Source organism: Rhodamnia argentea, chromosome 9 (assembly GCF_020921035.1).
Source record: "Rhodamnia argentea isolate NSW1041297 chromosome 9, ASM2092103v1, whole genome shotgun sequence".
In the NCBI taxonomy this organism is placed as follows: Eukaryota; Viridiplantae; Streptophyta; class Magnoliopsida; order Myrtales; family Myrtaceae; genus Rhodamnia; species Rhodamnia argentea.
Window position 1 is genome coordinate 2,747,229 of NC_063158.1, and position 25,650 is coordinate 2,772,878.

Here is a 25,650-nt window from a genome sequence, read left to right on the forward strand (position 1 = left end):
TATTTTTCATTCGATATTCAAGTGGTACCTAAGTGATCATTTTTATTAAAAGAGAAAAGGAAAGATGAGACATAGAAAACGACCCCATCATCAGAAAATTTCCAAACACGTATATGAAACTAGTTTTAGTCAGATTTTCAGCCGGCCGTAGCTGGCAAGCCGGCCATAAAGATAATCTCCAGTTGTTCTGAACATGACCACTTGCTCCTTATAAAAGCCTCCATCTTTCACTCATCAATCACTTCTCTTCGTCTTCCTTCACACCATTCCCGCAGAAGTAACTGCAAAAGCGCTCATCTCTCCATTCTTTTTTGGACCCTAGAAACCTCCGGCATCGTCCAACATCACAAGTGCAATCTGTGATCGATTCTAGCGACGGAGAGTGTAGTTATGAGGCAGCCCGGGATGTATTCCGGGATGTTGTCTGGAATATCCGGCAAAACCGGGCCTCACTCCCTGCCCCTCGCGAGGATCAAGAAGATCATGAAGAAGTCTGGCGACGACGTGAAGATGATCTCGGGCGAGGCGCCGATCGTGTTCTCCAAGGCCTGCGAGCTGTTCATCGAGGAGCTCACCAGGCAGTCTTGGGCGATGACCATGCAAGGCAGGAGGAGGACGCTCCACAAGGATGACGTGGCCTCGGCGGTCGCGGCGACCGACATCTTCGATTTCCTCGTCAACTTGGTTTCGGAGCCTCCGAACGCGGACGAGGACGCTCCGGGAGGAACTAACAACATCGAGCATTAATCTCAGAGTAAGTTTAGCTTCCCACCATTTACATGGAAATAAAGATTCCTACACAACTCGGGCGTATATGGAAAGTTGTGTTTTATTGGATATATTGTTATTGTATCGAGTAGCAAAAGATGAAACAGCTTCAATTACATATATGTTGCTTCTGCCTTCGAGAAGATAGCTGATATTTTTTATTTGGACAAATATAACGAAAGTATTTTTATGGAATTATTTACAAGCAGCTTTCACTAGGGTTTTGGATTAAAGTTGGTGAAGAAATATTACCATTCAACGGTGATGGCAAAGAGTCAATTTTTGCTGCGCTCAATTAAATAATGGGAAGGTTTTAACCTATAAGAGACTTCATCTTCTCTCCTTTTTCTTTTTTTATTGATAGATCGATCATATTCTTTCGAAAAAGTTACCATCTGACCATTTTGTTGCATTCAGGCGCTCAATAGTATCCAATTACACAAATAATCGTCCTCGCTCCGAGAAGTATTTTTCTAACATGTTAGATTCCAACCACTTTGTTATCTCATGTCACAAAATTTGTGGGACTTATCGCAGTTGTGTAAAGAATTTGTAGCCTAGAGTGGCATTCTCTAGTCACGAACTATACTATATGCAATTCTCAATTGTCCCTTTCACCCAACTTAGTCAATAAGGGTAGAAATTTAAATATTTAGCTCGAAAGTCTCTTTCTGTACTTCGTAGTTTCGATCTTCCACTACTAGCGCGTTTGAATCCTTATTTTTAGTAATTATCTGCCACCGGTCGAATACCTTAAGAGGAAACACTTAGTAGTGAACATGTCTTTCTCCCCCCTAATTTCGCTTTATGTGTTTTCAAACTTGAGTTTCGTTTTCCATACATCGAAGTTGTACCATCATAAGTACACATATGATACATTAGTATTAGAGGGAATCAATAAATATGCGTACATATTTCATTGGTAGAACGAATGTTTAGTAGGTACATTTCGATCTTCCTCATCCTTGACGCGATATAAATTTCCCATTTCTCGCTCATGTAGAAGCACGCGGATGTACCGGTGCCTTCACCTTCTTTGAATCGCGATACGCTACCAAAATGATCATAGGAGGAGCAAATTAGGTCAATCAATTAAGACTACATGGTAAATATACTAGTTACTAGGAGGTGGATGGTCTGAACATATGAGAAAAGGGAAATGTTTCTCTGACATTACTGTCGGGGATGATACAATCTCAATCGTAAATCCATACACCATCACCGTGTGTTTTGCGTAAAGCACATATTGATTAGGAGATCGTGTGGTTATAAATTACTGACAGTACTATCAAACTATCAGTCTAACAACTTCCACGAGTAAAAGGCTAAGAGTTTGGGATCTCGATGGGCTGCTTCTAGCCCTTTCCTTGTTCACTTCAGGAAAGTCAGAGAGGGACTTCATGCTTTCCTTCTAGGGCCGACTTCTATTTTTGTTAGGACTAGAAAAGAAAAAAAAATCAAGGAAAGAAAGAAGTGAAAGCTAAGGTGGAAGATCCACCAGGACAATGGCTATATATTCGGTGTTTGGACGAAGTTTTATGCATCCTAATGTCACCTACGACATGCAACCCCAAAAAAACTCCAAATACTATAATTAGAGAAACTCTCTCTCTCTTCTCTCAATTTTTTTTTTTAAGTTTGTTAACTTGGAAAATTGATCCGGCATTCCACATTATATCGGCCCAATGAACACTGACGTGGCAATCCACGTCAGGAAAATGCATGTGACGTGGATGCACTACAGTCAACGGATTTTTGAAAGTATAGGAATTAAATTAAACAACTAAAAAATTCGGGGACAACATTGAAGAAAAATTTAGAAAATCACCCACTCACGTCATTTATCCCAAAGTAAAATAGGAAGTACATTCTAATCACATCGTCAGAATGGATGTCCATTCTTGAGAAAACTTATTGTTATATTTTCAGTGACACGACCGGTGAGAAATTATTTAATGAACCTAACTAGCACATATTCTAAACTGAAAATGAACCGTCCGATCTCCCAAATCTCACATGTACCCATATGGATCCATCATTTTCAGTGGTCCATAATCACACTTTTGTACTAATTTCTCGTGTATCGCAATAGTTGATTTATATCACACCGGCGGTCGTGGATAAAATAAAAGAAAATCAGCGCCATTAAAATGTTAGGTATTTGTTTCGAAACTGATTATTAATAATGCCAAAAATTACCAATACAAAATGGGATACATCATCAAGTAGTACATTAGCGGGTCAGTCTCTACTCTAAGAAAGCTCACGCTCACCACTCCATTTTCTACGATACGCTACTACCCTACTAGTACTACAATTTTATATACCCCCTACATACGTAGTTGGTACCAAAAACCAAGCAATACGCCTTGGTTAAGCAGAGAAGCAGCTATACACAATGCTCTCGCCGGGAACAGCTGGGACCGAGAGCTCGCCGCTATCGAACCTACGAACCCTGGTTGGCCTCGAGGTCATAGGGCTGGTCGTCTGGCCATCTCTGCCGGATGCTCTGGCTGCTGCATCCGGCTTCTTTCCGGCGGGGGACGCCCTCCTCTCCATCCGCCGCCTCACCACATACTCCTCGGGAATGAACACGTCCATTGTTGGTTACTTGCAAGGTTTTGGGTGGAGTGAAATGGAAGTGAAGAGGGAGTGTTATATACTAGGGGAGAGAGAGAGAAAGAGTTACAATGGGCGAAGAGGACCCATGTTTTGGGGGGTAAACAATTGGCGACAGGGTTATGAAGGTGGCGCCTGCAAATGGTTTTCTTTTTTCCCTTCCTCGGAGTGTGCTTTTTGACTCACTTGTGGTCGTGAAAAGCTTTGAGGTTTGATGGAAGAGAGAGAGAGAGAGGACATGTGTAACGGCAGGTACATAATATGATAGTCCATTGCTTGACAATTGTAGGGATAAACAGAAGAAATTCCTGGCCATTTCAATCTCCCTGTCTCCAAAATAATGATACAAATGTTCCATAAATTTTGGCCCAATATCTAATGTGATTCTCGAACTTTTAGTTTAATGTGGTCCTTGAACTTTAGCCCAATTTTCAATATGATCCATGAGCTTTTATTTTGTTCAATGTGGTCTCTTGACTTTTGGTACATATTTAATGTCGTCCCTGAACCACATTAAAATATTCAGTGTAGTCCTTTTATTAATTAAGATCATGTACAACATTGAATATTTTCTTATAGTATAGGAACTACATTGAACATATACCCAAAGATTAAACAAACTCAAAGTTTAAGGATCACATCGCACATTGTGCTAAAGTTCGGGGACCACATTGAACAAATTAAAAGTTCATGGATCACATTGAACATTAGAATAAAGTTTAGGGACTACATTACACATTGGGCTAAAGTTCATAGATCACGTTGAGCAAGTTAAAATTTGATGAACCACATTGAACATTAAGCTAAAGTTCGGAGACTACATTGCACATTAGGCTAAAGTTCGGGGATTACATTGAATAAATTAAAAATTCGTGGACCACATTAAACATTAGGCTGGAGTTCTGAGTAATTGAAAGTTGACAGAGGGGATAAATATCAAAAAAGTCATATACCTATTACATTGGTATTAATTCAGTCTTAAATCTTTCAATTGGATCAATTTAATTCTAAACTTTTTCAATCAGTATCAATTCAGTTCATCCAGCCAATTTCGTGGATGCCGGTCTTCTTACGTGGCACGGTTGGCGTCAACGCGGAAATGTTTATGATTTTCTTAGTAATTTTGAATTTTTTCTTTTTGATTTTTTTTTTTACTTTTTTTTTTGTCTTTCCCTTTTCTTTTTGACTATTGCCGACCCTCGCCTACGGCCCGTGGTTGGTGATCAGCAAAAAAGAAAAAGGTATGAGAAAAAAAAAGTTCAAAAAAATTATTAAAAAATGTCAACATCAACACTAGCCGGTATTCACGGCAGGAATTTTCAGCCTATATTTATCGAATGGATTGAATTTATACCAATAAAAGTTGAAAGATTTATAATGTTTTTTTAAGGTCAAAAAAAGATTTATAATGTAATTGGTACAAACACAATACATCTAGGATTTCTATGGTACTTTTTTCCGTCGACAAAGTCACGCGAGACGAGAGGATGGGACGGTGAAAAAATATGTATGGGTAGACAAGGCACCAGTCTACCCAACTCCTTTTGCCCTCTAAACAACGTTGGTGGATAACTCAGTACATAGTATCTGGAAAACAAATGAAGTTTCGTCCTTACCTTGGTCGGCAGATTAAATTAAGCTTTGCATAAATCGAGAAGGAGATTAGCATATTTCTAATTGGATACTCTCTCCCCGGAGAGCTCCACACATCTACATATTCATGTACTTCTTGTCGCGTGAGTAGAAGGGTCGGGTCGGCAATTTGACCGGAAAACGATCGGGGTGCATCTGGCAGAACCAGGGAACGAAGATAAAAGTCCAGGGATTGCAATTGAAGTGCCAAAGTTTTAGCGACTATTGATGAACACTCTGCTCTTCGCTCTTCATTCGATTGATTTGTATTACGCATTCCATATGAACACGTTGTATCATGCCATCGATGGTGCTAACAATAAAGCCGTAGGCCATCAACATCGAAACCTTATAATAGTGGCTGTCTAGTTGATCAAGATCATGGTTTTGCTTGGCTAGCAATCAAGCCTAGGCTTTAAGTAACGTATCTCCTTCCTCTCTGATAGACATCCTAGCCTAGGAATTTGATGAAACTTGCATTTCATTCCACAGTGAAGCACCAACTTTAAAATTAATTAACTCCTCTCGTCACATCAATGTTTGGTGAAAACCTTGGGGTTAACAGCTAAATCAAATCAGTCCCCAACCCTTAAATCTTCTCATTTTTTTAATGATCCAAATGCAACAAATTCCAAATCTTGCTCATTTTGTAGTTTATTTCATCTTGTTTTCGCGCGTACCGGTGGCTAAGTTGAAGGATTACGTGATGGAAGAGGAGGTGGAGAAGGAAGCTGGTCGAACCGACGCACCAGAAGCTCCCCCTGAACCAGAGAATGGAGCTCAGGAGAAGATCGTCATATCTGCTCCCAACAAGAAGGTGGCTTTTGTGGCTGATGATGGTGAGTACTCTGCTCTTGTTTTGGATTGAAAACAAAAAGAATTCGAGGTCGAGTTTGGTATAGTCGTCCCCATGGCAGACTTATCATGACATGCACATTCATCCATCGAACTAAACTTGTCGGATAATCTATTTCAAATTGGTATTAGAATAGGAAATCCAGTATTTGAAATTGACGATGCATTTTCGAGCCGGTAAGAAACTTTCGGTCTGTTGATTAAATAGACTGGCAGGGGTTCCCTGCAATTTTGCAAATCCTGTCATTTGGTTCTCTGCTTTTTACCTTACCCCATTGATTTTCTTGTGGCAGAGATCACTGATGCTGTTGAGAAGGGCTCAGGAGATCAAACAGAGGGAGGTATGACTAAGCGGGCTAGTGGGGACCTGTAGTCATTCATTGTTTTCTGATTAAGTATATATATAATTTTTTTTGGGCTAAGTTAATGTAAGATCATCAGACTAAGAATTTGACTTGTTGCTATGGTTCTTTAGATGGTGTACTTGCCCAAGTGGAAACAGAGAAGAGGCTGGCTTTGATAAGAGCTTGGGAAGAGAGTGAGAAATCCAAAGCTGAGAGCAGGTAAGAGACTCTTCACTTGTGATTGCCCTCCCTTTGCATCGAGTCCTGGTTGATTTGAGCGAGATCTTGGGACAGGGCATACAAAAAACTAACCATCACTGGGTCCTGGGAAAACACCCAGATAGCTTCTGTTGAGGCTCGGATAAAGGAAATTGAGGTGAGCAACATTCAAACTGTGTTCAAAAATGTTCTCAGGCATCCCGGTTCTCTCTGGCCCACCATCTGAATTATATGCGTGGAGCGGAACTGGAACTCTGATTTTCACAGTGTTGTAATTTGATTCGTTCGTTCGGGATGGTCTAGATTGCTACTGATGTCATTTGTTCTTCTTCACAAATGGTAGGAGGAGACAGAAAAGAAGAAGGCCGAGCAGGCGGAGAAAATCAGGAACAGATTAGTTGAAATTCACAAGGAAGCCGAAGTAAAGAAGGCGACGATCGAAGTGAAACGAGGCGAAGACATCATCAAGGTACAAGAGGCGGCTGCCAAGTTCCGTGCCACAGGCTATGTACCGAGGAAGCTCCTCAGATGCTTCGGCAGCTGAGTTTCCTCGGCCAAAACCGATTCAAGGAGGATGAATTTTGAAAATACAAGCATGCTTACGTTTGACTTTGGTGATCCGATGCTTTTCAAGGACTCTCTGCTTGTACAGTTAAAAAATGTGTGTACAATTTTGCTTGAACAGGTTTGAAGATTTGTAATACATGCTTTTGAGATCTTGTATCACATGATATATATAAGGGGTCGAGAATAGGATCATAGGTTTTGACATTTTTCTGGCCAAATGACAAGATTTTACATGGCTGATGGCTTTTGCTGCTGTGGAATATGCTCCAATTCTCAAGCATTTGACTCTTAAAAAGGGAAAAGAACAGAATGGATTACGAGGGAAAGAAATGGCCCATGACAGCACAGAAATAGAAGGAAGTGAACAGACCATGTCCTCTAAATTTATGCAGGTCAGACCAGGTCAACATATTTGATTTAGATCATCAAGGGCAATGACAGGTCCCAAAATAGAAGGAACCTCAACCAAGTGTCCAAATCTCATGGTAGAAATTCATGACTCCCTCCCAAACCAATCAACCTATCTTCCAAGCTTTATGACGCCGAAGGTGAAAACAGATTTGAGTTCTTTCGTCGAAAAGATCTCCGAAATTTTTGAAGACAATGTTCTCGCGCTCGATAGTGTAACGTCTGCATTGTCTTGACGGAAAGCTCCCAGCACAGATTAGGATTCAAGGATGGGGTTCAGTGGGACGCAGGAGAAATGCAAGGCTTGCGACAAGACCGTATATCTCATCGAGTTGGTATCAGCTGATGGAGTCCCTTATCACAAGACCTGCTTCAAATGCAGCCACTGCAATGGCAAATTAGTGGTACGAATCCTCATCTTTTTAGATGTTTCTCTTTTGTTGTTCATAAATGAAATCAATCCTGTCCCTTTGTAACCATCGCGGAAATCCTGCATGCTCGGAAATTATAGGTGCTTGGCGTTTGTTTATCTGTCTTATCACAATGGTCAGAGGACCGTGATCCAATGGGAAAAAACAATTAGCACCATTTCTAAAATTCCGGTGGCTAAATGCCAGCGCGATCTCTGAAGAGGTGAAAACATGACTATTAGGACCCCAGAGATACCGCATCGATTTAATGTGCGCAATCCATTTCTCAGATAAGCAGTTTCTCTTCGTTGGATGGAGTCTTGTACTGCAAGCCTCATTTCGAGCAGCTCTTCAAGGAGACAGGAAGCTACAGCAAGAAATTCCAACGTGAGATCTCTTCGTTTCAACAAACTCAAGACATTAACCGTCACTACGTCGCCGCCTTTCTTCACTTTGTCTAACAATCTTCTTTATGTCTGTTATATCTATGGTAACCAGCGGGAAAGTCTTCTGATCTGAAACAGAATGCGCTGGTAATCAACTCTCGAATCTCTCTAAAATCCCATCATTCTAGTTATGCATCATCATATTGGGTATTTATGTGCCATTGTCCTGTCACCTTCAGTCTAGGACTCCTAGCAAGCTTTCACAGAGGTTTTGCGGTACCCAAGACAAATGCGCATTGTGCCAGAAGACGGCTTATCCGCTCGAAAAGGTTAGCATCGTTAGCACCACATTCGCGTTGATAACCGATTCAATGCTATTATATCGGAGATCACACAATGTCGGGGTGTTTCTGCAGCTGACGGTGGAGGGAGAGTCATACCACAAGTCCTGCTTCAGGTGCTCCCATGGGGGCTGCTTCTTGAACCCATCCTCCTATGCTGCTCTGGATGGCATCTTGTACTGCAAGCACCACTTTGCTCAGCTCTTCAAGGAGAAGGGCAGCTACAACCACCTCAACAAGATCGCCTCCATGAAGAGGGACGCGGCTGGGCCGCTCCCCGAGCCGAAGGAGCAAGCGGGAGCGCCCGATCAAGAGCCGGGGAACGCGCAGGAGTCGGGACCCGAGGACAAGCGCAAGTCGGAACAGAAACAGTAGACATTGGCGTTGAAACGATAAAGTCGCAGCAGCGATGGCAAAATTCGGAGCTTCTTTTTTCTTGCTCATCATGATTATGCATTTGAATTTGAGTTTAACCTTGTTGTTATATTCTTATTATCAAATTTGAGATCTTTCTACGACTCTTCTTTGTGACATCCTAGTTTTGCATGATGCTGTTCCTGAAATGCCTGATGGGAAGAAAAAAAAAAAACCCAACTCAAATGGCTGTCCAAATTTGTGAATTGATGCCATTGATCCTCCAAAAAATTTAAAGCATGCAAAGAAATTGCCATTTGGCTCCAAGCAGGAGAACCCTGAAAAAGAAAATAGAAAAGAAAAACAAAAATAATGCATGCCACGTAGGACGTGACGTGGCATTTTTCCATTCCAGAAAAGATAAAAATGAAATCTTCCTCCGACAGCCGTTCTATCTCCAGAATCTCCCTCCACCTTCCCGTTCTTCACTTCTTCGGAACGCTCGCTCCTTTTCCATACTTTGTATCTCGGCGGTGATGAGCTTGTCTTGACCTTCGATTCATCACGGCAATGGAGGCCTCTGCTCTGACCGCCGTCGCTAGCATCGCGAGTTCGGCTCGCAAGGTTGATAAGTCGTTCGCTGCCATCAATGGGTCCGCTCCGTTTCCCCTCCGGAGGAGGGGGTCGGCGACCGGAAGCTTCCGTTTGCTGGGGAGATTCGGGAGGTTTACGGTTCTTGCCTCCAAGGACGAGCCGAAGCTCAATCAGTGGGACCAGATGGAGCTTAAGTTCGGCCGCATGCTTGGCGAAGATCCGAAATTGACTATGGCCAAGGTCGCTTCTCTCTCTCTCTCCCTCGCTCTCTCGTATGTAGGCACTCATTTTTCGATGTGACTGGGTGCTTTCAGCAATTAAATTATGAAACTTTCAATTATTCCGATGATGGAGAATGACAGAGACGTAGCTTCAATTGTGTTGTTTCGACATGCTTTCTTTTGCAACATATGAGAGGATCTCTAGGCAAGGAAAGTGGAAAATTTTCAATTACATGGTTGACAGTAACTCCATGAGGGATTGGAAAGACTATGTTGTATCAATTGACTGTCTAAGGAAAGGTAATAACGTAACTGAAACAATTAGCTTACGTATCCTTAAGACTGCATAGGACGGCTATGCAATTAAATTATTTAAACTTCTAATTGGCAAAATATGTGTAGCGAGTTCATTGGAGAGAACTGGGTTTTGGTTTTTCAGATAATGGGGAGGAAAGCAAATCCAGATGCTTCTTATCTTGAAATTGAGAAATCATTCTACAAGAAAAAGGGTAATATCAAGGAGGTGCCGTTTGAAGGGACAGAGGAGGGAAATTCGTCTGGCTCATCAGATGGTTTGAATTTGGTTCGGCCTGTACCGAAAAAAGGTGTAAAATTCCAGAGTGACAAACCAATGGCATCAGAACTGAAGAGACCAACACCAGTGGTTGAGAAGTCTAAACATAGTCTGAAGAGTAGTGTTCCTGATGTCATATTGAGAAAACCGACCGTGTTTAATGAGGATGATGTTGAAGATAAGCCATCAAAGTTGAGAATTAAACGGAACTTGTCCCTACAAATGAGCAACCAGCAGGTGATGAAGGAGAGATTCAGTGACATGACATTGTTGAGAAAGCCTCAACCGACTGAGGTCAATAGTAATCTTTCCAGAGAAGTAGACCCTACAAATGACTCTGGATCTGTACGTGGTCGAAATAGTGAACTGCAGATGCAAAATGAAGAGATAAAGGTTGAAGGAAATGATTTCACACTAATGAAGAAGCCTGAGGCTGTGACTGATAATCACGGACAAGTTGGCTATTCTGAAGCTCTTACCACTGCTGATGGAGGGGAGAAAGGCTTGGAATCTGTATCTGGGGAGACTACTGCAACTACAGGAGAATTTGAAGCATCTTCAGCAAGTGCTGATGTACCTCTTTATAGAGCTGAACCAAAGGATGATGTTGTCTTAGGTAAAGATCTAGATTCTTTTTCGCTTTTTCTTTGGTGGGATATGTGGATTAATATGATGATTGTTCTTTCAAGGATCGCAGCTGCATGAGAAGAACAATGTTGATTCTGGTGTCAATTTTGCTATGACGACCGCACTACAGGGAAAACCAAAGAGGTGTCTTAAATTGATTCCAAATTCTTTAGATTTTAGTGAGTTTTGTGCCTTGAATCTTTTGAATTTGTTTTGAATGACAACATTTTAAGTGCAGAATGGGTGAAAATATAAGAGGAATCTCAAACAGTGACAGAGTGGAGGCATCAACTCCAGCCTTTGACCATCATGGTGATGATTTTGAACTTGGGAGTGTATCTGGGAACCCTGCATTGGAGGTAATATGTTATAAATAATTGACACATTCTTTTGGCTAGTGAGAGAGATGCCCTTCAAAAATTTGGCTATTCTGTTTGGCTATAGGACCGTGAAGATGCTGATTGGACACGAGCTGAACACCTGGTTAGGACAGGTGAAAGAGAAGAAGTGGAGTTACTAAGCTCTAGCACCCGAGGTTTTGTTGTAAGTTAATTAGTGGAGACTTTTCTGGTCCTTATGCTGATTTGTTTTCCTTTGCTGTGTCAAATTGCAGACCCGCATGTAGCAACTATTTTGTTTTATTGGTTTGTGTTAATTGTCCTGAAATTGGTTCAATAACTGCAGGTGTCTTTTGGTTCATTGATAGGATTTTTGCCATACCGCAGTCTTGCCGCCAGGTGGAAGTTCTTAGCATTTGAATCATGGCTAAGTCAGAAGGGATTAGACCCATCAAAGTACAGGCAAAACCTTGGAGTTATAGGAAGTTATGATGTTTCGGGCAACAGTAGTTCTACCAGCAAACGTCTAAATCCAGAAGATGTTCCGCCAATGACCGAAGGAATCTTACCAGATATGAAATTGGAAGATCTTCTTAGAATTTATGACCAAGAGAAACTCAAGTTCTTGTCTTCATTTGTTGGACAGGTATCAAGGAGTAAGATTCAGTATCAATGCATTGGGAATTTCCATTGTTGCTGTAGTTACTTTACATGTTGAGTAACTTTCCTCATATAACCTTACGTTGCAGAAAATCAAGGTTAATGTGGTAGCGGCTGACAGAAAGTTTAGAAAGCTTCTCTTTTCTGTGAAGCCCAAAGAAAAGGAGGTAATTGTCGAGAAGAAAAGAAGTCTCATGGTAAGGCAAGGATATGGAAAATTGGAATCATTATCTGTTGGCCATATATCGTCCCACAATCGAATATGTGACTTAACCCTTGTTATGTTAAATGCTGAATAAAATGTTATGCTTTCAGATATGCTGCTAGGGTTTTGTTTGGTTTGGTCTTACCATTTTGCTTCAAACCCTCTCACATAAGAGTTTTTCTAGATGGACAATTTGATGATTATTATTCTTATTTTTTTTTGGGATAACCTAAGGGTGGAAACAGGCAGTCAACATGGGTATCGCCTTGAGTGTTACCAGGGGGTTGCTAATTGAGATGGACAATGTTTTAAATGCGTGGTTCTTGTGTTTTGGTGGCTGGTGTTTCAGTGGGGTGGCCAAGATTGGTTTTAATTGTATTGTGGGGGCAGGGTTAGTGTCCCAAATATGACATCCATGAGTTCAGAATGATCATTCGGGTTGTCTAGTAAAGATTTTTAGATTCAGTCTTCAGTTGCCCAGTGACTGATGCTACTGGTGGTGTATACGTTGAAATGGGATTGCTCCTCTTTTACTTACTCCAGTAGTTTGCTATCCTTTGAAATAATAAAGTGATCAAAGCACATCTTGATGAAATTTTATTTCAGTACTTGACATGATAGAATTTGTCACTAAGGCATAGCACTGTTTCTTATTGCAGGCCAAACTTCGCATAGGGGATGTTGTCAAATGTTGCATTACGAAGATCACATACTTCGGTATTTTTGTGGAGGTAGATTATTATGAATTTTCTATCTGGAAGGGAGCTCACTCAACGTTCTATGTTGGTGATGTCTGTACCTAAATGAAGCAGCTTCATAATGCAAAATCAAATCTCTTTGCTATTGGAATGATTTGGTGCTCTTATCATTGTTTCTTCTTTTATTGAAATTCTTCAGGCTATGGATCTTGCATATGAGGCTGCTATAGCAAATTAGTTGTTTGAACAACAACTCCTTGAATTCGTCTATGTAGGTTGAAGGGGTGCCTGCATTAATTCACCAGACAGAAGTGTCATGGAATGCAACGTTGGATCCTATGTCGTATTTTAAGATTGGTCAGGTAATACAATCTATTTAATGACAAAACCTTTATTTCTTTATGATCATAGTTTGCAGGAAATTAGTCAGACTCTCTTATGTTTGCCTTTTCTATAAAAACTTCATATATTCGATTTGGATAGTGTTTGAGTTCGCCTATTTTCTGTTGGTGGCTTCCCGAGTTTTGCTGGCTGTGTACATGGTATACAAATTCAGTTATTCATTGTAAAATTTTTTATGTATTCTTTCACTGTGGGTCCTTTTGGCTTTCTGACTTCTCAAGAAGATCAATTTGTAATCAGATTGTGGAGGCCAAAGTTCATCAACTGGATTTCGCACTTGAACGCATTTTCTTGTCACTGAAGGAAATTATGGTAATTTAGTTCCAAATTTTGGTGTAAAATGAGAAAACTTTCATATTTGTCCATCATTACAAGTGTTATTTCCTTATGGCAGCCCGATCCGCTGATTGGGGCCTTGGAGTCAGTGGTTGGTGATGGCAATTCATTCAATGAGAACCTGGAAGCTACACAAGCAGAATCCGAGGTTCCTACGATCATCTTTTTTTTTTTTTTGGTCGAAACGACAATCATCCTTTAATTAGAGCTTATTTTGCACTCATTGAACTATGCGGTTCTTTTGACCAAAAAAAAAAAAAAAGAAGAGAACTATGTGGCTCTGATGAGAGCTGGTTGGTGTGTCCTAAAGATGTTTTTGGCATAGTGATTCTAAAGAACTCAGAAATAGGATAATGACAGCAAAGTGATTGTTTTGTCTGTTGAAGTTAATTGCATAGAATTAGGTGGTTTACTTGATTCCACCTTTGAAATGTTGAAGAAAGTAATGGGTCACATGATGCATAGCCTAGTTGATTGCCTTTCCCCATTTTGCATCACTAAGCCTGGATGGTATTTGTTTTATCTTATGCTCGTTCAATTAGACAAAATGAAATTTGTCTCTACATGATCATACCAGAACATATGGTCTGGGAGTATTCATCAGTTGCTTTAAATTTAAGCAGTGGTTTGAAGTGGAGTCACTTATCAAGGAGCTGCAACAGATTGAAGGAGTGCAGACTGTGTCAAAAGGTCGTTTTTTCTTGAGCCCGGGTTTGGCCCCGACATTTCAGGTGGGTGTACATGAATGTTCAGTTCCTACTTGGTGCAAGGTTGTGGTTAAAACGGTACATGTAGGTTTACATCTTCGTGGAGATACTCGAGCTCATAGCATAATGGTCATTGTTCATTGCGCAGAAATTATGTTCTAGGTTGATGCATCTTTGTTCTGTTCTTTATAGTCTCCAGAACAATTTCATGAGCTCATATGGTTTTCATGTTTTTGATATTTGAGCACACCCAAAGACATCTCTAACTTTCATAGGATTAACTAGATTTTAATAGCTCCAAATTTCCTTGCCTCAGGTTCTTGGCACAAGCAAACATATCCAAGGAGATCCTTTTCTGATTTACCAGGACAGACTGTTGTTTTTCTTATGTTTTTGCTCTTTTAATATATGCTATCAAGTGACGACTGCAGATCTACGAATGCACAGAGAAATGTCTTTTATTATCTTCTTTAGCACATGTAAAGGAGGCATGTACTACTTACCCTTTTGATGAAGGCACACAAATGCACTGTGCACTCTTTTGTTTTTTTTTTTTTTTTTTTTTTGGGCCTAGTGCATATTCAACACTTTTGATTGCTTGGATGCTGGCTGTTTTCGTGCTTTTCTTTCAGTGAAACTCTTACTTTAAGACAATAAAAGAACGTTATATTTGGTTATAACTGGTGGATTGTGCCCTTGCAATATGTCCCATGGTGCAGGTTTATATGGCGTCCATGTTTGAAAATCAATACAAATTACTGGCTCGATCTGGAAACAAAGTACAGGAGGTACGAGTTGAATTATATTCCATGGTTCTTTCACTCACGTCAGCTGTCGCGGGTGACATGTCACTGATGTGATCTCTGATTATTATGCAGGTAATAGTCGAAGCATCGTTGGACAAAGAAGAGATGAAATCCGTAATTTTGACGTGCACCAACCGAGTTGAGTAGCTTGCTCATCCTTTCTGCTAAGTCCATGCAATCACTTTCTTTCTGATGGACTTAAAATATCATTCATCTGGTGACTGTTCCACCAAGATACCAGCTGAAGCGGCATGTTAGCTCGGTATTGCGCTTTCGGAGCCAAAGAGCGTTAGGTGGATGTAGCTGTCCAAGATAAGCCAAGTCGTTGCCGTCTCTTTGGTTGTGGGGCGTTTGGGATTAGATACATTTTTCGAATCAGTTTTCTCACTTGACGTTGGACAGCGTGTAGATTCTTCAATATGCAAAGGAATTTATATTAGGTTCGCAAGGGAAGATCAAATTTGTAATGTTATCCTGTAAAGGGTGATGTCTAAAAGATTGGCAGAATGGTCTCATTTGGATCTCATCATTTCTTATACCAGTGGCAAGATGCTTATGCATTACATCGGTGTTCATCGCGGTTGATCGAGCAAAAGGAACTGGGGGTTACATGCTGCACTCGCATACGCATGACACAGCATTAAGTGTTTAATGCTTCGCGTGCGTGCAAGTTTCAGCCTCCTCATGAGCTACAGCTTTTGCTTATTCTGTGACAGTCATCTTCATACTTGATCTTGCATTCCCTGAGCTGGGATGATAGTCCGTCGCCTCCTTGCGTGCATTTGATCCTATTCCATGAGACCCGCATTGCATATTTCGTGGCCGTAGCAGTTCGCATCGGAGAGTTTGAGAACGCATAAGACAAGTTGATTGTCACTCGCGGCTGATTGCATGACCTAGGAAATGATATGTACGTGGAAAGCTCAGATTGATGTATGGAAGTTGAACTGAGTCGCACCACTTGGAAGAGGACTCCGCGTTTACATTCCGGTTGCGGCTTGAGACTTCCAGATCAGTAATTTAATTGGTTTGCGGAGATAGAATTCCATTTGGAAGAACAGTGTCATTCCATACGTACTCGAAGTGACTGTATAAAAAATTTAGACAAAATAGAATCATGTCTTGACGTATCGGGCTAAATCATTCCGAAACTCATATCAGCACAAGTCATTTATTCTCCTCCCCAACTCTTTGACAACTATGACAAAAGAAAAAAAAATTCTTAAGACTACTACACTTCCTCCAATCTCAGTATAGCAAGTGTAATGCGGTTTAGAAACTCCTACAAGTAGATAGCAGGAAAAATACAAAAGAACGTAAGTTTAGGGTCCAAACGAGCGTGGCCTCTCTGCACTACTGAAGCCAAATATTGATCAAAAGGTCGATACAACCGTCCGATTGAAGAACATGCCGGAAGGTCCAGCTTCTGGCAATAGAGCCACCATAACGGGACCTTTCGCGCCTTCCTCGACTGGCAAAAACCCTGTGTTGTGGTTTAGGTCGGTCTTGACGAAACCGGGGCTCACGGCATTGATGGCAATTCCGGGGTACTTCTTAGCCAAAACTCTTGTGTAAGCATTGAGAATTGCTTTCGAGGTGAGGTAAGCGGATGCAATGATCGGCCAGCCTCCAGTTTCCACCGTGTCCTCCTTCTTATCCTTTAGAAATCTCACTACCAAGCTGTCCACTTTCTCTTCCGTGAGGCTATCAATGTCACCGAGCTCCTTTTTGATATTCTCACCGGGGATGTACTAATTTCAAGAAGGATAAGATGAACAAATCTTGTCGTGAGAGATTATTATTAAGAGTAGTTAAATATTAAATCACGCCTTCATCTAACAATTTAAGTTTTAAAAAAGTTGATAGTAGTCCCACAAAATCTCACATGGTATCGGAGCAGAAAGTCTTGAATTCAAATCTTTTCAGGCTTTTAATTATTTGCCTCCTCCGCAATGTAATACGACAAGTTGATTGTGCATGGTTTCCTCGATCAACAACATAAGAATTCATTCGTGTATCATGCCAGTTAAATACATACCTGAAGCTGGCCAACGGAAGAGGATACATTGACTACTTTTGGCAAATTTGATTGTTGAAGAAGAGGCAGAAGAGCAGCAGTTACTTGTTTGATTCCATAGTAGTTAGTCCTCAGGCATTTTTCTGCTGATTCATACGTCTCCTTTACGAACTCCTTCGTCGATTTGGCCAGCGGACCTTTGAGCTGCAATAAGGTTACATTACATGAAAGGGACGACAGTGTTAACCAGCATAATCTTCTTAATTTCGATGAATAAAAGGGAACAAATTAAAGGGAAGGGAAAGGAAAAATTGATGCCCCAAACATTATGCTACAGGGAATATATTCATGTCAAGAAGAGGATGGGTAAATGTTCAAACGGCTTAAGTACATTATATGTGCCAAAACTTATATACAACGCTCATTTTAGTACTAAAACTTTCAAAAAGATCATTTGAGAGACAAATTTTTTGAAAAACGCTCACTTCCATGCCAACCCCGACGAGCCAAGTTCAAATATTAAAAAAAAAAATATGCCACATCAGATTTTCGACGACCCACGTCAGCTCAAATCGAAATTGGCATTGAAATGAGGGTCTTTAAAAAAAATTTAGCACTTAAATGATTGTTTTGGAAGTTTTGATACTAAAATGAGTATCATATACAAGTTTTGACACTTGTAGTGTACTTTAGCCACGTTCAAACTAACATTTTCGAATTTGCATGATCAAAAGCTAAGAAAATATTAAAAGATGGGCAAATTTGTATTAAGGCTAGTAGCCAGGAGAATGCAAAAGCGGTGTGACATAGGCTTTAACGTTGTACATGTTCCATAAATCATTTACGTTAAAAACTAATGCATAGTAATACAGCCAAAATTTGAGAAAACTCACGTGATCTGCAGTCAAAACCAAGTCTTCTTTCGTGTGTGTTACTCCGGTTACACCTGCATTATTCACCTGCAAGGCCCCCTTTCTTTTATGGCTCTTTTCTCAATCTATTCGAGGCATAATATAATAAGTGACTTATGCATAGATTTTACCAGAATATCAAGCTTTCCGAACCGAACCTTGAGGAAATCGGCCAGCGAATCGACGCTGATCCTATCCACCACGTCGAGCTGATGAAAGACCACGTTGGAGATCTCAATACTCGCAAGCTTCTCGATCGCCTCGTTCCCTCTATTCACATCTCTTGCGGTTAATACGACAAAGACTCCATTCAAAGCGAGTTGCTTGCATATCTCGAATCCGATCCCTTTATTCGCACCCGTAACGACCGCAATCCTACGAAGATTTAACACAAAAAATGAGAACAAAACAAAAAGGGTCAGCACTTATGTCTAAACATAACATATCGAACCGGTCTCGATAATTCGTCATGAGTCGTGGAAGCGAGTAGCACCTGTCCGTCTGATGAAGAGCCTGAAATGTTAAAGTCTGCCTCTTTTCTTCTTTTCCAAAGGTTTTAGACGGTGGTGGCTCTGTGGCCCGTTGATTGGATATTTATAGGTGGCACCTAAATCATTTTTGTCCTTCTAGGCAGGAAAAGAAAAAAAAAAGGAACAAAAAACAGGAAACTGAGAAAACATCAGCAAGTACGTCATCGGTTTATACTTGGTCGTGGATCATTGGAGTTTATAACGTATGGGGTGACGTATCCTCGACGTTCTCACGTAATTGTTATCTCTTCAGCGTCATAAATTATCCAACCAGGTATGTACGTCACCCAGAGCTTTCGGTGAAAACTAAGTTGACTGACTGGCCGTTTAATTCTTGAGCCAGTGCCCCACGAGAAAATATTAGATACAGACCTTGTAAAGCTCACGTGGCAAAAAAAAACCAGACTCACCGATTCAATTGTACAACACGTGTCGAACTAGGGGTCCATCCATTTTCAGGAAAAAATTAGTAAATGTAAAAATTTCGCTCTAAATTAGAAAAGACCTCTAGTACTATCTTGCCACTAACTCTCTTAATCTCTGACTCTGTCTTTCTTGCCTGAGTACTTCTGCCTCGACCTCCTACCCGCTCTTTCCTCCGGCTAATCTCTTTTCCCTTTTCCGACCTCGAGTGCGAGCCAAGTGCCGCAACGGGCCCGCGTCAAAAGAAAAAGCGCCGTCGAAAGTTCTCTCCTCTCTGGCAACTGACTCGCCTCGCTGATGGATTCTGACCGGAAATTCAAGAAGACGTCGGCTACATGGCTACAGAGCTCGAGCCCCCAGCCAAGGCGCTCCGACTTTGCGCCGTGGCTGATAGAGCACGAAGCGGAGCTCGAGCGCACGGCTCATGGCCGCCAGGCCAGGAGTGGGCTCGAGCTCTAGCTGTTGGCGGCCTAACGTCTTCTCTAGCCCTGAGACGTCGGCCACCGTCGCAGAGCTCATGGTCACGGCTCGCGGCCGCCATGGCTGCGGACCTCGAGAACTCGAGGTCGGCAGCCATGGAGGCCGCGAGCCGTGACCATGAGCTCTGCGACCAGGGGTAGAGAAGACGTCGTCCTGGGCTTCAGAGCTCGCGCAACTGCTCCCGGAGCCTACGGCCACTTTGCTCCAATCATAAGCTACTACATCCAAGAAAATTGGGAAAAAAAGCCTTAAATTAATTAGTAATTATGCAAAATGCATCAGCTTAAATTCTTTTCTAAGATTTAGATCTAAATATTTTAAATTTATACTAGATTCTGTTCGATCCAGATCGAAAAATGAAAAAGATTATCCGGAGGAAATAGTTCTAAACGTATTGGAGGTCGGAGCAAGTCAAGCCTAAAAACTTTTTCAGAGTTAGGGAGTCCTAAATCTTTTATAGATAGTGTCAATGAGAAATTTTATCTTTTTTCTGTGTGTGGTGAACCCCTATTTTAAATCATATTTTAATTTTTAAAGATTTTTTCGAATTTTTTAATTTTTTTTATTTTCTATTCCATGTTCTTCCTTGTTGACTGCTCTTTGAATAAACGGCCAGTCAGTCAACTTAGTTAACACGGCAAGCTCTGGGCGACGTACATACCTGGTTGGGTAATTTATGACGCTGAAGCAGATACCCCTGACGTGGAACGTCGAGGATACGTCACCCCATACGTTATAAACTCCAATGATCCACGACCAAGTATAAACCGATGACGTACTTGCTGATGTTTTCTCAGTTTCCTGTTTTTTGTTCCTTTTTTTTTCTTTTCCTGCCTAGAAGGACAAAAATGATTTAGGTGCCACCTATAAATATGCAATCAACGGGCCACAGAGCCACCACCGTCTAAAACCTTTGGAAAAGAAGAAAAGAGGCAGACTTTAACATTTCAGGCTCTTCATCAGATGGACAGGTGCTTCTCGCTTCCACGACTCATGACGAATTATCGAGACCGGTTCGATATGATATGTTTCGACATAAGTGCTGACCCTTTTTGTTTTGTTCTCATTTTTTGTGTTAAATCTTCTTAGGATCGCGATCGTTACGGGTGCGAATAAAGGGATCGGATTCGAGATATGCAAGCAACTAGCTTTGAATGGAGTCTTTGTCGTATTAACTGCAAGAGATGTGACTAGAGGGAACGAGGCGATCGAGAAGCTCGCGAGTATTGGGATCTCCAACGTGGTCTTTCATCCGCTCGATGTGGTCGACATGATCAGCGTCGATTCGCTGGCCGATTTCCTCAAGGCTCGGTTCGGAAAGCTCGATATTCTGGTAAAATCTATGCATAAGTCACTTATTATATGGTGTCTTGGATAGATTGAGAAAAGAGCCATAAAAGAAAGGTGGCCTTGCAGGTGAATAATGCAGGTGTAACCGCAGTAACACTCACGAAAGAAGACTTGGTTTTGACTGCAGATCACGTGAGTTTTATCAAAATTGGCGATACTACTATGCAATAGTTTTTAAAATAATTTTTAACGACGTGATTGATAGAACATATGCAACGTTAAGACTTATCTCACACCGCTTTTGCATTCTCCTGGCTACACATTTGCTCATCTTTTAATATTATCTTAGCTTTTGATCATGTGAACGTTAACCCATTCATTTCTTGACTTGAAAATATTCCTTGTAGCATAATGTTTGGGCCATCCATTCTTTTTTTTTTTCCTTCCCTTTGTTGCCTTTTATTTATCGAAATTAGGAAGCTTATGTTGGCTAACACTATCGTCTCTTTCATGTAACGTAACCTTATTGCAGTTTAAAGGTCCGCTGGCCAAATCGACGAAGGAGTTCGTTAAGGAGACGTATGAATCAGCAGAAAAATGTCTGAGGACTAACTACTATGGAATCAAACAAGTAACTGCTGCTCTTTTACCTCTTCTTCAACAATCCAATTTGCCAAAAGTAGTCAATGTCTCCTCTTCCCTTGGCCAGCTTCAGGTATGTATTTAGCTGGTGAAATTCAAGAAAGAATTCTCATGTTGTTCCTTCTACTTTGATACCCTGTGAAATTTTGTAAGACTACTGCCAATTGCTCTAAAAGCTTAAGTTGTTAGATGAAAGCATGGCTTAATATCAAATTACTCTAACAATAGCCTCTCATGACAAGATTTGTTTATCTTATCCTTCTTGAAATTAGTATATCCCCGGCGAGAATATCAAAGAGGAGCTCAATGACATTGATAGCCTCACGGAAGAAAAAGTGGATGATTTGGTACTGAGATTTCTGAAGGATAAGAAGGAGGATATGATGGAAATCGGAGGCTGGCCAATCATCGCATCTGCTTACCTCGTCTCGAAGGCAACTCTCAATGCTTACACAAGAGTTTTGGCGAAGAAATACCCCAGAATTGGCATCAATGCCGTGAACCCCGGTTTCGTCAAGACCGACCTAAACCGCAACACAGGGATTTTGTCAGTCGAGGAAGGAGCGAGAGGTCCCGTCATGGTAGCTCTATTGCCGGAAGATGGACCTTCTGGCGCGTTCTTCGACCGGACTGTTATATCGACCTTTTGATCAAGATTTGGCTTGAGTAGTGCGGAGAGGCTACGTTCGTTTGGACCCTAAACTTACGTTCTTTTATGTTTTTCCTTCTATCGACTTGTAGGAGTTTCTAAACCACATTACACTTATTATACTGAGATTGGAGTGAGTAAAGTTGTCAAAGAGTTGGGGAGGATAATAAATGATCGATGTTCTTGTCCGTTTAGCCAAGCTCGTCGCTTTTGCCCGATCAAAGGCGAGGAACACCAATGTCACGCATAAACATCTTGCCACTGGTATAATGAATGATACAAGATCCAAATGAGGCCATTTTGCCAATCTTTCAGACATCGCGCTCAATGGGACGACAGTACACATTGACCTTCCCTTGTGAACCTAATATAGATTTCTTTGAATATTGAAGAATCTACACGCCGTCCGGCATCAAGAGACTGATTCGAAAAACGTATCTAATCCCAAATGAATGATATTTTGAATCTGTCAGAAAGAAAGTGACTGCATGGACTTAGGAAAATGGGTGAGCACGCTATTCGAGTTGTTAAATGAAAATATATTATCGTTTATTTATTTTCAATCAGGTCTGAAATTGGAACGGTCAAAATATGTTCTTAACCGGCAATCTAGATGTTCAAAGCCAACCAATTGATATAGCGTTCCCGAGTCGTTAAATGAAAATATTTTCTTCTTCTTTTTTCATGCTTTCTATATATATATATATATATATATATATATTGTCAAACATGGTTTCTACATAGTTAGATAGTAGTTTGTTCTAATAGCGGTGCGGTGAAATTCATCATTCATGTCAATATTTTCCTGCTCATGTAGTCGTTCTTCAATTTATTTAGGTCCATCATGTAGTTCTTCAATTTTTACTCAGAATCTTTTAGTCTGGCTGAATTGCGAATCAATCAAATTCATTCCCTAAAATTCATAAACTCGATCAATCAAATTCACACTCTCACCGTCCATCTTCTCGTTTTCCTGATTCTAACATGAGATTCACACTTTAGCAACTTTAATAATCCGTCAACGATCGACTAAGAATGGTCAGTCAATGAATAAATATTTAGGCTCCATTTTATTTCACAAAAAATACGAGATTTTCTGAAAATATTTTCTGAAATGTTATTTTTTGGGCAAATGACAATGTTTTTTGATGATTGGCTAAATTATGAAAAAGACTTAGAAAATAGTTTCCTTCATTTTGTATAGAAAATCGGATTTGATTTTTCTCCATGGACTCCTTTTAATAATTTTTTTTGTTTTCTTATTTTTTTCTTTTCATTTTTTATTTGTTTTAAATTCCAAATTTTATATTATTGATCTTTTTCCATTTTCTCTTTTTTTTCCTTCTAGTTTCGACCGGTGACCGGATGCAGCGAGCTCGATATCGCCGGGACCAACCAAGCCTCAAGCTCGTTGACCAATGTTATAGCCGATCGCGGGGCAGCTAGCCATCGCCAAAGGCCGCGGTCGGTGGAGGACGGAGAAAGAACTGGCGGAAGGAGGAAGAAGTAAAGAAAAATAATAAATAATAAAAAAGAAAAAAAAAAAAAAAAATAATAAATAATTTTTTGAGTTTTTTTAAAGATAAATAAAAAAATAAAAGAAGGACGTGTGAAAGAGAGGAGGAAAATATTTTCTCCACTATTGAAGGGGTTTTTGCAATCACTGGGAAATTTCCCTAATGACCACTCTTTCCATTTGGGAAGAGGGAAATTGGGGGTTTGAATCCCCACCTTCAGGAGGAGTGGGGTGGGGATAGAACCCGACCAAGAAAAAAAGCCAAGCAAAAACTCCAAAAAATATTTTCCTGGAAGTTTTTTCCAAGCTCCGTTTATTTCCTAGAAATAAATTATTTGAAAAATATTTTTTTTAAAGGTGATTGCTCATATCACTTGAAATAATTAGTCGATAGAAATGGATGATGAAAATTATTGTCGTCCATTCATTTTTATAAGTGATACAGAAAATCATCTTTAGAAAAATATTTTACCAATTATTTATTTTTTGTGAAATAAACGAAGCGTTAGTCTTATAACTAGACAAATTTTAGTATGCAAGCATGGTAGGTGTCCTATTTTATGCATTTCCAGGCACCAAACAATTATGTCAATCTTTCCCTATTTATTCCACGACCTCTTCTCCACGTACAAACTAAAAATACCAAATTTAGTCTCGTCCGTTACCGAGACGCAATCGTTAGCAGATATCAATCACTCAAGCGAGCTACAGAAATTTGGGAGAATTACAAAAAAAAAAATCATAGACTTATTATAATTATATCAATTTAGTCCTAAACTATTTTTTTTTTTTTTTTTGCCAATTTAGTCATAAACCTTTTGAACTTATGTCAATCCAGCCCATTCCGCCAATTTTGATTGGAAATCGCCGACGTAGACGTTATCCATCTTACATAGCATAGTCGATGCTGACGTTGACATTTTTAAAAATATTTTAATAATTTCTTGAATTTCATATAATTTTTTTTCTTTTCTTTCTTCACCCTTTTTTCGCATGCACTTAGGGCTATCGCGAGCCGGGACGCCCTCACCAGCGCTAGGTGAAGCCGTCGCAACACCCTTGCCAAATCTGGCCAAGCAAGGACACCTATTGCCGGCCCTAACCGCAAGGGAAAAAAAAAGTAGACACAAAAATTATGAAAATTCATAAAATTATTCATAATTATTCGAAAATATTTACTGCTACGTAGGACGACCGGCATTCACGTCACCTATTTTTGGTGAGATAATTACAAAAATAGTCCTAAACTTATTGTAATTGTGCCAATTGAATCCTAAACTTTTTTCTTAATTGTGCCAATTCAGTTCATTTTGCCGGTCGGCGCTGACGTGGATATTTTTAAATAATATTTTATTTTTAAAAATATTTGTAATTAATTGTTAAAATTTTTCTTTTCTTTTTCATGTTCTTCCTTCTTGCCACTGTTCATGGCCGATGAGCCAGCTGAAAGGGTCATCGAAGCTCGCTGGCGATTGGGCGAAGGCTGCGAAGTGCTCGCCGACAGCTGGTAAGGGCTTTGCTACCCCCGACCGGAGTCGCCGGGCCTCGCCCAACATGGGCGATGCCATGATGGCCGCGGGTGAGGCCTCCTCGCCCGGATCCGGGTGAAGGCAGCCTCACCATGGCCACACCCGCTGCCGCGCCACTCGGGGGAACCGCAGGTAGTGGAAAGACTACGATATGTGATGTTCAACAACAAATAGGTGAAAGAGCACTTCCTTCCTCGGACCCAAAGGTCGCTGTCGCTCAAACCCAAAACCAAAGGTCGCTGTCATCCATCTCGGATTACTCGATCCAACACAAACTAAATAGAGGCAAAAGTTTCACCCAGGTTCACTCAACGGACTAGAGTCGAAGCCTTAGCTTGGGGCTGCCAAAAGGATACGGAGGAGCTGTAATCGTTGCCACGACACGGGCGAGGCCATGGCAAGGCTGCTCTTGCCCAAATGTGGGCGAGGCTGCTCTTGCCCGGATCCGGGCGAGGGGCTTCACCCGCGGCCGCCAAGGCCTCGCGCAGCCCGGGCAAGGCCAAGCGACGCCAATCGGGGGTCATGAAGCCCTCACTGGCAGCCGGCGAGGGCTTTGCGGCCCTGGTCCAATGGTCGCCAAACTCCGGCGACC

At 40.9% G+C, this 25,650-nt stretch overlaps 6 protein-coding genes across 6 annotated transcripts in view; 5 read left to right on the forward strand and 1 right to left on the reverse strand.

Annotated features, from left to right (window-relative positions):
- The first annotated feature begins 332 nt into the window (after positions 1–332).
- On the forward strand, positions 333–791 carry LOC115756133 (nuclear transcription factor Y subunit C-3-like). The gene has a single exon (XM_030695823.2). The coding sequence runs from the start codon at positions 391–393 to the stop codon at positions 745–747; it is 357 nt and encodes a 118-aa protein (XP_030551683.1). The 5' UTR covers positions 333–390; the 3' UTR covers positions 748–791.
- A 4,771-nt stretch (positions 792–5,562) lies between these two features.
- On the forward strand, positions 5,563–7,208 carry LOC115756131 (remorin-like). The gene is made up of 5 exons (XM_030695821.2): positions 5,563–5,858; positions 6,168–6,215; positions 6,350–6,437; positions 6,513–6,594; positions 6,781–7,208. Exons 1-5 carry the CDS (start codon positions 5,630–5,632, stop codon positions 6,979–6,981), a joined length of 648 nt encoding a protein of 215 aa, XP_030551681.2. The 5' UTR covers positions 5,563–5,629; the 3' UTR covers positions 6,982–7,208.
- Positions 7,209–7,489: 281 nt separating this feature from the next.
- On the forward strand, positions 7,490–9,068 carry LOC115756109 (LIM domain-containing protein WLIM2b-like). The gene is made up of 5 exons (XM_048284974.1): positions 7,490–7,816; positions 8,113–8,209; positions 8,321–8,355; positions 8,448–8,537; positions 8,625–9,068. The coding sequence occupies exons 1-5, from the start codon at positions 7,682–7,684 to the stop codon at positions 8,922–8,924; spliced, it is 657 nt and encodes a 218-aa protein (XP_048140931.1). The 5' UTR covers positions 7,490–7,681; the 3' UTR covers positions 8,925–9,068.
- Positions 9,069–9,377: 309 nt separating this feature from the next.
- LOC115756130 lies at positions 9,378–15,634 on the forward strand. The gene is made up of 14 exons (XM_030695820.2): positions 9,378–9,737; positions 10,158–10,908; positions 10,982–11,063; positions 11,158–11,278; positions 11,364–11,462; positions 11,604–11,903; positions 12,007–12,114; positions 12,782–12,853; positions 13,096–13,182; positions 13,463–13,534; positions 13,617–13,706; positions 14,182–14,289; positions 14,985–15,053; positions 15,144–15,634. The coding sequence occupies exons 1-14, from the start codon at positions 9,474–9,476 to the stop codon at positions 15,216–15,218; spliced, it is 2,298 nt and encodes a 765-aa protein (XP_030551680.2). The 5' UTR covers positions 9,378–9,473; the 3' UTR covers positions 15,219–15,634.
- A 412-nt stretch (positions 15,635–16,046) lies between these two features.
- The window catches only part of LOC115756127 (salutaridine reductase-like), a 39,991-nt gene continuing 30,387 nt past the window's right edge, over positions 16,047–25,650 (reverse strand). The window contains exons 2-5 of the mRNA XM_030695813.2: positions 18,131–18,374; positions 17,982–18,047; positions 17,110–17,292; positions 16,047–16,822 (exon numbers count right to left, since the gene is read on the reverse strand). Coding sequence (XP_030551673.2) covers positions 16,445–16,822; positions 17,110–17,292; positions 17,982–18,047; positions 18,131–18,374 — 871 coding nt within the window. The 3' untranslated portion in view covers positions 16,047–16,444. The remainder of the gene's footprint in view (positions 16,823–17,109; positions 17,293–17,981; positions 18,048–18,130; positions 18,375–25,650) is intronic.
- LOC115756126 (salutaridine reductase-like) lies at positions 20,336–22,169 on the forward strand. Its single transcript, XM_030695811.2, has 5 exons — positions 20,336–20,403; positions 20,522–20,765; positions 20,849–20,914; positions 21,255–21,437; positions 21,637–22,169. The coding sequence occupies exons 1-5, from the start codon at positions 20,396–20,398 to the stop codon at positions 22,012–22,014; spliced, it is 879 nt and encodes a 292-aa protein (XP_030551671.2). The 5' UTR covers positions 20,336–20,395; the 3' UTR covers positions 22,015–22,169.

Excerpts from the sequence above, each read along its gene's own strand:
- LOC115756133 (XM_030695823.2), top strand. The coding sequence starts at position 391 with ATGAGGCAGCCCGGGATGTATTCCGGGATGTTGTCTGGAATATCCGGC.
- LOC115756131 (XM_030695821.2), top strand. The coding sequence starts at position 5,630 with ATGATCCAAATGCAACAAATTCCAAATCTTGCTCATTTTGTAGTTTAT. Across the intron at positions 5,859-6,167 it reads GGCTTTTGTGGCTGATGATG|AGATCACTGATGCTGTTGAG; the intron begins GTGAGTACTCTG and ends TTCTTGTGGCAG. Across the intron at positions 6,595-6,780 it reads CTCGGATAAAGGAAATTGAG|GAGGAGACAGAAAAGAAGAA; the intron begins GTGAGCAACATT and ends CACAAATGGTAG.
- LOC115756109 (XM_048284974.1), top strand. The coding sequence starts at position 7,682 with ATGGGGTTCAGTGGGACGCAGGAGAAATGCAAGGCTTGCGACAAGACC. Across the intron at positions 8,210-8,320 it reads CTACAGCAAGAAATTCCAAC|CGGGAAAGTCTTCTGATCTG; the intron begins GTGAGATCTCTT and ends TATGGTAACCAG. Across the intron at positions 8,538-8,624 it reads CGGCTTATCCGCTCGAAAAG|CTGACGGTGGAGGGAGAGTC; the intron begins GTTAGCATCGTT and ends GTGTTTCTGCAG.
- LOC115756130 (XM_030695820.2), top strand. The coding sequence starts at position 9,474 with ATGGAGGCCTCTGCTCTGACCGCCGTCGCTAGCATCGCGAGTTCGGCT. Across the intron at positions 11,279-11,363 it reads CTGGGAACCCTGCATTGGAG|GACCGTGAAGATGCTGATTG; the intron begins GTAATATGTTAT and ends GTTTGGCTATAG. Across the intron at positions 13,535-13,616 it reads TGTCACTGAAGGAAATTATG|CCCGATCCGCTGATTGGGGC; the intron begins GTAATTTAGTTC and ends TCCTTATGGCAG.
- LOC115756126 (XM_030695811.2), top strand. Across the intron at positions 20,915-21,254 it reads TGGTTTTGACTGCAGATCAC|TTTAAAGGTCCGCTGGCCAA; the intron begins GTGAGTTTTATC and ends ACCTTATTGCAG. Across the intron at positions 21,438-21,636 it reads CTTCCCTTGGCCAGCTTCAG|TATATCCCCGGCGAGAATAT; the intron begins GTATGTATTTAG and ends TCTTGAAATTAG.